General features: G+C 44.5%; 1 protein-coding gene across 1 annotated transcript; it reads left to right on the top strand.

Annotated features, from left to right (window-relative positions):
- Positions 1–2,490: 2,490 nt before the first annotated feature.
- On the top strand, positions 2,491–4,851 carry LOC136619862 (protein kinase C delta type-like). The gene is made up of 5 exons (XM_066594596.1): positions 2,491–2,738; positions 2,922–2,984; positions 3,134–3,688; positions 3,886–3,929; positions 4,463–4,851. Exons 1-4 carry the CDS (start codon positions 2,521–2,523, stop codon positions 3,908–3,910), a joined length of 861 nt encoding a protein of 286 aa, XP_066450693.1. The 5' UTR covers positions 2,491–2,520; the 3' UTR covers positions 3,911–3,929; positions 4,463–4,851.
- Positions 4,852–9,217: the final 4,366 nt, after the last annotated feature.

The raw sequence follows: 9,217 nt of genomic DNA, 5'->3' as shown, positions 1-9,217 counted from the left end.
GCAATTATTGGTCGTCACTATCTCTGCTTGGGCAACTATTGGGGGTCACTCTTACTGCTTGGACAATTATTGGAGGTCGCTATCACTGCTGGGGCAGTTATTGGGGTCACTATTACTAAACCTTTTTTGGAATTCTTTTTTCTACATTGCTGCATTGAAAGTCATGTAACTTTTTTATTTTTCTGTGGACGGAGCTCTGTGAAGGTTTTTTGTGTGACAAACTGTAGTTTTTATTGCTACCATTTCGGGGTACATACGGCTTTTTCGATCAACTTTATTGCGATTTTTGGGAGGCAAAATGAAGAAAATAAGCATTTTTGCCTGTTTTTTATTTATTCATTTTTTTATATTTTTTCTGTGCAGGACAAATAATGTATTCAATTTATTGTATGGGTTGTTACAGATATAATGATACCAAATATGTGGGATTTTACTTTTTTATTTTTTTTGACAAATAGGGAAAAGAGCACAAAAAGGTTTTATTTCTTTTTTTTTTACATTTTTTAAAAATGTTTTCTTTTTTACACTTTTTTTTACTTCCCTGTAGGGTCCTTGTGCCATAGCTGGTATGATAAAGCATTGCATGACTTCTGTACTGCAATGCCTTATCGCTTGTAATAGTGATCATAGGCAATGGCAAGCCGGGATACCAGTATCTGGCGTCCTGTTGCCCTGGCAATCCATCGGCCCTCCGCAATTATATCGGGGGTGTCTGATGACATCACAGAGAGAGCACACTTCCTCTGTAAACACTTTACATACCACAATGTATTTTAAAGCAGAGATCAATGTTCCCATTGATCTCGGGTGTTGCAGCAGGAGGCCGACTATTGTTAACATCCGGCTCCCGCTGTGGGATCCACATGGCGTAAGGTTACTTCTTGGTGTGTTAAGTACTGCCTTACGAAATGCAGTGTGGGAAAAAAGGAAATAATGCTCATGCATATGACAGGAGTATCAAAAGGATGTGTACACAAGTTTCATCGACTACAGCAAGGCATTTGCCTGTGTGGAACATGACAAGTTTTGGAAGTATCTGGAGCAAATAGGCATTCCAGAACATATTGAACAGCTTATAAGGTTGCTTTACAACAACCAAGAAGCAACAGTCAGGACCGCTTATGGAAACACGGATTGGTTTGGAATCGAGAAAGGCAATCTTCATTCTATAACCAGTCCTTCTCAATCTGCACGTAGAAACGATCATGAGGCGATGCAATTTGGCCGAATTAGAAATCGGAGTCAAAATAGGTGGCAGAAATGTCAACAACCTCCAATTTGCAGATGATTTCCTGTTGCGGGAAGTGAAAGGGACTGGAATACCTTATCCAACAAGTGCAAAAGGAAAGCGACCGCATGGGACTCTACCTCAACAGCAAGAAAACGAAAGTCATGACCTTGATAGGCAACGGTGCAGTGAGCATAAACATCAACAATGAAGAAGTCAAGTCGGTACAAGATTTCATCTTCCTTGAATCCAAAATCATTTGCAATGGGCAATCTTGACCCGAGATCAAGAGGCAGATTACACTTGGCAATGCAAGGAATGGAAAGATCTGGAAAAGCAAGGATATTAGCATTGCAACAAAAACCAGACTGGTCAATGCAATCTTCTTTCCTATAACGACGTATGGTTGCGAACGTTGGATGCACAGGAAAACAGACAGAAGGAAAATTGATGCTTTAAACTCTGGTGCTGGAGGAGAATGCTATGGATTAGAGATGAGCGAGCGTACTCGGTAAGGACAGATACTCGAGCGAGTATCGTCCTTACCGAGTACCTGCCTGCTCGCCCGCAAAGATTCGAGTGTCTGCATGGGTGAGCGCTGTGTTGCGGGAGGGATCAGGAGGAAGCCAGGGGTGAGAGAAAGAGAGATCTTCCTCCCGTTATCTCCCGCTGCTCCCTGCCCCCTGCCGGCCCCCGAATCTTTGCGGGTGAGAAGGCAGGTACTCGGTAAGGACGATACTCGCTCGAGTATCTGTACTGGCTGAGTACGCTCGCTCATCTGTACTACGGATACCTTGGACCGCCATGACAATGAGCAAGGTAGTGTTAGATCGCAACAAACCAAAATTATCACTAGAGGGGAAAATCATCAAACAGCGACTCTCTGTTTTTGGACACGTGATGCGCGCCAACCCACTGGAAACAGTACTGATGCTTGGCAAGGTCAGTGGGAAGAGAAGATCAGGACGACAAAGAACAAGATGGCTGGATACAATCAAGGCCACCACCAACATGTCAATCGCTGAACTGAAAGAAGCCGTGAAAGACAGGAATGCGTGGAAAAAATTAATCCATGGAGTGACCAAAGGTCGGATGTGACTGAACGGATAATCATCATCATATGACTCCACTCAAAAGACTGCTGCTCTTATTTGTGTGTCTCGCAACGCACAAATCTTGCACAATTTGAAAGTGGCCTATTGATAAATCCCTTATGCAATAAATGTATACGATTATTTCCTATTTGTTTTCTTGAGGTGGTCCTGGCATCATTCCCCGAAAGAAACACCTTCATGGCCATCAAGGTTGTCAACAAAACAAGAAGTGAACCACACATCTTAATGAAAGAGCAGCAGATACTCCTGAAGGCCCAAGACTGCCCCTTCATCTGTCATCTATATGCCGCACAGCAGTCTGCAGACCGAGTCTACTTCATCACGGAGTATCTGCTTGGAGGGAGCCTAGGAGCAATGATTAAAATGTGCGGCAGCTTGGACATCAACCATGTGAGGTGAGTAAATGACTAATCAGGGGTTGGGGGGAACTGAGGGTGACATGACAGATACAGAAGAGTGGAGGGTGTACAGGCTGCCATAAACAGCGCCTTTTCTCTTCTGGTGGTGATGGACACTTTGATGGTGACATGATGTCAGGGGACTGATTTCATGTCATTGATACTACACTCTTCTCTCAGATTCTACACAGCGGAGATAGCATGCGGCCTCCAGTTCCTGCACCAACGCAGCATCGTCCATCGGTAAGCAGAACTTGTCCACATTTCTCTTTTTCTTTGAAAAGGATTCCAGACTTTCCCAGAGTCCTGAATTAGGACTGGTTTTGCTGCGGTGCATACCTAAGACCTCTGTATCGCTGAACAGATTAACATCTCTCTGTTTTTCATTGCAGTGACATAAAGCCAGACAACATCATGCTGGACAGATCTGGACACATCCGCCTGATCGACCTGGGGCTGGCCCAAGACGGCGTCACCTCGCTTAACAAGATCAGTGGAGTGACGGGCACACTTCAATTCATGGCCCCAGAGGTGCTTCTTGAAGAGGACTACGACACAGCAGTTGACTGGTGGAGCCTAGGGATTGTCGTATCCTGGATGGCGGCAGGACAGTCCCCTTTTTACTACGGCCCCATCAGAAGAAAAGTCATCAAAGCCATCACCAGAAAGGAGCCAAATTTTCCATCTTGGCTTGATGCTGATGTGAAGCATCTTCTGGAGAGACTGCTACGTAAGAAGCCTGAGGAGAGGATGGGTGTCTACAGGAACATTCGAGGTCACCGTTTCTTCAACACCATAGATTGGGAGGTGCTGGAACTGAAAAGATCACGGCCGCCATTCAAACCATTCAGGGAAATTCTGGAAAATCGAAACATGCTGTGGCTGGAGGATAAGACATCCCTTCACCCCATGGACGGATTCTCGTACACTTCCCCAAGCTGGACCCGGTAAGATCTTCCTTCTCTAGGGATGATGTTCTTCAGGCAGACTTCTGTGTTCATCATCATTGTTCCTCTGGTGTCAGACAGCACAGGAGGTCATATAATAACCTTGCTTTAGGTCACCATGTCTGGTCTGCAGTCTTCTCCCTCCTTGGCTACATTATTATTGGTTCTGTAATAACTATGTCTCTTCTTATTCTTAGGATGACGAGAAGAATCCGATTGTGAAGGAGGCCACAACCATCTGGTAAGTACCCTCTATACACACCTACACATACATTTCTGTACACCTATACACACAGGACACCTACCATTATAGTCACACACTGTAGCAGAACTTACATACTGTAAAAAGTTTAATATATAAAACATTTCCTCTAAAACAGCAAAAGTCTTTGGGGAAAATATATTAAGTCCAGCATTTATCTGAGCCTACACAGAAATGTGCACCAGGCCTGATCCGGCATAAATTTCTTGCTTGCGCCAAATGTTTTGACTTTTTATGCTAGAATCTGGCATAAAATGTTTTGTAGTTTTCTCCCTTTGAGTCTTCTCCTTCTGAGATTTTGATATATCTGGTTGACAAGCAATATGGCCTCCAGTATAGCTTCCACAATCACAAAATCCTAATAACTCACAGTAAAGACACAGTTGCAGAAAATAACTTTTTTGTATATCAGATATAAATCAGATCCTGATACAAGCTGTCATGTTACAATAGTTCACTCGCTTGTATCCACAACTGGTAAAACTAACAATTCCCTATCTTATGTCTTGTAGGCTCAGCCCGCTCCAACTGTCTCCTGAACCCACGACTGCTGCTGTAGAAGAGCTCGGCTTACCAACAACATCCTCTCTCCACCATCTGTATCCTACTTGCTACCATCAGCTACCCTGAACCCTGACCTCCTCTGGCTGACATCGGACATCATCCTCTCCTGAAGACCCTCTACACTCCCAGGAGCGGCCTGTGCTTGATTGGTAGCTGGCGAGTTCAGGAAAAATAGCCCGAGTGACTATTATTCCTGAACTCCTGGTTACTAGTAAGACCTCGGCACAGGCCAGGTAAGTAGCCCACATCACATACATGAAGATTAGACACAAGTGTAGGTACAAACACATACATAGACACAAGTACACACACAGATAGGTGTAGATGTTGGCTTTGATCCTGCAACTTGCTCTGATCGCCATATTTGGGGTCAGGAAGGAATTTTTCCAACTTGAGGACAATTGGCTCATACCTTAAGGAGGTTTTTGCCTTCCTCTGGATCAACTCACAGCCTTAAATAGGGTTAGGTTTTATTTATAAGGAAACAGCCACATAAATAATATAATATAAACATAAAGAAACACAAACTTTAGCTGACATCACATATACTAGGGAGGTGAGCTGCTGGCGTTTGATCCTGAGATTTATTCTGGTCGCCATATTTGGGGTCAGGAAGGAATTTTTCCCCCTTGAAACAGGATGATTGGCTCTTTCCTCAAGGGGGTTTTCGCCTTCCTCTGGATCAACACAGTCTATAAATAGGTTTAGTTCAATACACTTTAGATTTCACACAAACAATAAATGGTAAGAGATTTAATTAGATTTATGAAAACAATAATATATTTTAAAAAGTCAGATAGGTCAGATGTTGGCTTTGATCCTGGGACTTGTTCCGATTGCCATATTTGGGGTCAGGAAGGAATTTTTCCCCTTTATACAAGGATAATTGGCTTTTTCCTAAAAGGGTTTTCGCCTTCCTCTGGATCAACTCAGCCTCAAAATTCTCCATAATAAAATCTACAATTTCCTACAACTAGAAATAAAATGTTCTTTCTCAATAAATCTTTGTGTCTGTGTCTTTATTTCCATTGAATGCCTTACATAATGTTCTTCCAATGCCACTGAGGATGGTATATCCTAGAAACGTAGTGATGGGTGCGGGCCCATTTAGTTACTCCCTTGCCTTCAACCTTTAGATCATCTGTCTTTTTGAGTTCTAAAGATAACAGTGGAGAGGGGGCGGGAGCTCAGAGCACTGTTCCCGTCCTGCCTCCTCCCCTTGCAGAGAGGAGCCGCGTATTTTGGCTGGGCATGAAAACCCGGCCGATATACGCCCATGTGAATAAGCCCTAAAAAGTGTGAAATAAGAAAAAAAACAGCAACTTTATATCTCGCGGATTTCAGGACGATTTATCAACTGCCCTGCGGCATTCCACAGCGTATTTGTCCTGTGTGAACATAACCTTAGGCTACCTACACACAAATGAGCACGAACTCGGCCCCGAAGCTCGGCCCAACATCGTGCTTGCCAATGTGCATTTCCACGCTGATGCAAGGTGTTCTTCTACCAAAAACGCTTCCCATCACTTCTGTGAAGTAGTGATTTTCCCGCACATCTTTCAGAAGCGTTAGAGGATCAGAAAGGGTTTCCTATTGTTTTCAATGGGAAACCTCACATTGCACTCGCGTGCTCATTGTGCAGCGTGCAATGTGTTTTACTATCCAATTGGAAGCAATGGGCAATGAGTTCCTAGGAACGCGAAAAGATAGGACATGCCACTATTATTTCCCTTACTGCATCACTCATGTATATGTCTCCAATCAAAAGAATGGGGTTCATATAGGAGCAGGAATGGAACAGTCATATGACGGAACCATGCTGTCAGGGTAATATATTCTAAGTACAGCACCAATCAGGCCCACCCCACTTGCCCCGTTGCCGGCGGTAAAGAAAAAAACACCACACAGAGGTCTGGTATCATTCCTCACACGGGACATGGCTGCGCTTTGCCGACGTGCTTTATTACAGATTACACGAGATCTTATACCCTTTGTCCCATCCCCAGCAAGGGGTGATGGGCTCATAACCATATATGGGCAGTCCGGATTTCCGGCCTGAGACACTGAAAACAGTCGCTATCTTGCTACGGCGCCTCTGGCTTATGTACAGAAAATCACGTATTCAATTAACTCCAGTACAAAGAATCACCCACTCAATTCTAAGAAAACGGCCAAGCATGCATTCTCCATATATGGGAAGTCCGGATTTCCGGCCTAAGACAGTGAAAATTATGTACATAGTGGAACATCTTGATATCTTGCTTCTGGGAAAACGGCCAAGTACACGCGTCCTTCATGTCTGGTTCGGTATCATCTCTGAATTTCTAGAACATCTCTCTCAGCCTTGCAAAGCCTTGGAATATCTGATGTAAGGCGACATAAGTTTTTTCTCATTTGGAATTGAATAAAACTTGCATATAGGTATAAAGCATAAAAAAACATATGGCAATATATATATATATCCTCACAATGCAACACTATTTCATCCTGTTTTTTAGCGTAATTCAGTAATGGAAGTTCAGAAAGGAACCTCCATAGCTGATATAAACAGCCACTTTCACAGAGTCGAGAAAATCGCGCAAGATTTGTGCATTGCGATACACTCAAATCTCACATGAATATGAACCCAATTTTTTTGAATGGGGTAAGTTTTTTCCTGCATTGCGGTGCGGGAAAAAAATGGCATCAAACCCTATCCTTGGGCGTTCCCTCAGAACACCTCACGCATTGTTTTTAATGGTGCGGGGAAAAACATCACATGGCGTGCGAGGTGCACGCGAGTGCGATGCGAGGTTTCCCATTGAAAACAAAGGAAATACTTGCCGATCCTCCAACACAAAAATGCCTTGCATCTGCGGGGAAATCGCACATTCCCGAGCGTGATATTGGGCTAAGTTTCACGGCTCGATATCATGCTCGCCTGTGTGAAATTAGCCCAAGGGAGCACCTAGGCCGACGTCACACGGGCCTATTTGTGCACGTAATATGCAGAGAATAGAAACCATTGCTTTCTATGGGTTGGTTCACATGCGTGTATTTTCTGGCGCATTACGGTCGCACAAAAAAACCCCAGCAGCATGCTCTATTTTCCTGCGTATTTGCGCAACAAAGGCCCCATAGAAGTCATTGGGGGGTGCATAAATGCGTATGCTGTATGCAAGGAGATTTGTGATATGCTGCATAATTCCGCTGGAAAAAGAACACATCTGGAACTCATTAGACTAATTAGCTATTTCAATTGGTGCATCTATGTTTGCCAAGCGCAAATGAACATATTTTGTGGCCGCAAAAAGTACTGTAAAATACGCCAATGAGCACGCAAAAAAGCATAGTTCATTCCTCAAAAACGCTATGCTCATGCGCGCAAATACAAATACACTCGTGCTAAGGGGAGATTTATAAAACTGTCTAAGGGCTCAGTCACACGGGTGCATCGGCACCCGTACACAGGTGCCGATGCGCCCGTGTGACTGAGCCCTCACTGCAGGAGGAAGACGGCCGTACCTCAAGACGGACGTCTCTCTGCATCGCTGAAGATAGAACACATGACCGGCAATGAAGCCGGTCACATGTTCTTTCTCCCGGCGCTGCAGAGAGACATCCGTCTTTAGGTACGGCTGTCTCCTTCCTGCACTCACACGGGAGCCGATGCGCCCGTGTGACTGAGCCCTCAAAGAAAAATTGTCTTACTTGCTGATAGCAACCAAACACAGTGCAGCTGTCACTTTGTACTCTGTTCTGGTAAAATTAAAGCTGAGCTGTGATTGGTTGCTGTGGGGAACTAAGAGTTTTTCGACAGTTTTATAAATCTTCCCCTTTATTTTTATTTATCGTGAAATGCATTGAGGGGGAAAAAAGTAATTCTGCCTTTTACTCCAAACCCCAATCATCATAAATACTCTTTACTGGACACGTTGTTACATCATGCAGATAACTGCAGATAGTCCCCGACTTGCGAACAGGTTCTGTTCCAGGAGCCTGTTCGGAAGTCCATTTTGTTCGCAAGTCCGAACAAATGGTAGTATGGAGCGGGATTGCGGGTCTGACAGCGGTATTTAAAGGGTTAACAGTTCTGACGAGCGGCGCGGCTCGTCGGAACTGCTGCTGCTGGGTGCCCGCTGTAAGAAACAGCCTGCACCCGACGTTCAGGGGGCCCATACAGCGTCCCACGATGAGATTGCGGGACGCTGTTTGGTTGCTAGGCAGCCGGGGACCTCCTGAAAGGCCCCAGGGCTGCCTATGCAGAGTGCCCATCAAGTGCACGGCTTGATAGGCGCTCTGCATAGACAGCCCTAGGGCCTTTCAGAAGGCCCCCGGCTGCCTAGCAACCGCAATCTGACCGGACAGGCTTCTATCAGGCTTGATAGAAGCCTGCCCGGTCCCTGCACAGTATGATGTAATGCCATAGCATTACATCATACTGTGCAGGACAGATAGTTCGTATCTTGCGAAATTCGTAACTCGAATGTTCGCAAGTCGGGGACTATCTGTATTCTGGATCTAGTTTTTACCGTTACACTAAAACACATAAAATATAAACAGTAAGTCAAACTATTTCATTTTTGTGACTTTTTTTAAACTTATTTCATTAACAATTTTTTTAAATCCATGGACAGTGCAGCAGATGTATCTCTACAGGTTGTACACATGCGCTCCCATAGAGAATAATGTATGTGCGTGTACACACAGCCAGAGATGAGACT

This window comes from Eleutherodactylus coqui, chromosome 3 (assembly GCF_035609145.1).
Source record: "Eleutherodactylus coqui strain aEleCoq1 chromosome 3, aEleCoq1.hap1, whole genome shotgun sequence".
NCBI classification, from domain to species: domain Eukaryota; kingdom Metazoa; phylum Chordata; class Amphibia; order Anura; family Eleutherodactylidae; genus Eleutherodactylus; species Eleutherodactylus coqui.
The sequence above is the reverse complement of the archived record's forward strand: the minus strand, read 5'-3'. Positions and strand labels throughout refer to the sequence as shown.

Bases quoted from the DNA above. Each gene is read 5' to 3' on its own strand.
- LOC136619862 (XM_066594596.1), top strand. From the start codon at position 2,521: ATGGCCATCAAGGTTGTCAACAAAACAAGAAGTGAACCACACATCTTA. The intron at 2,739-2,921 runs GTGAGTAAATGA...CTCTTCTCTCAG, and splicing joins TTGGACATCAACCATGTGAG to ATTCTACACAGCGGAGATAG. The intron at 2,985-3,133 runs GTAAGCAGAACT...TTTTCATTGCAG, and splicing joins CAACGCAGCATCGTCCATCG to TGACATAAAGCCAGACAACA.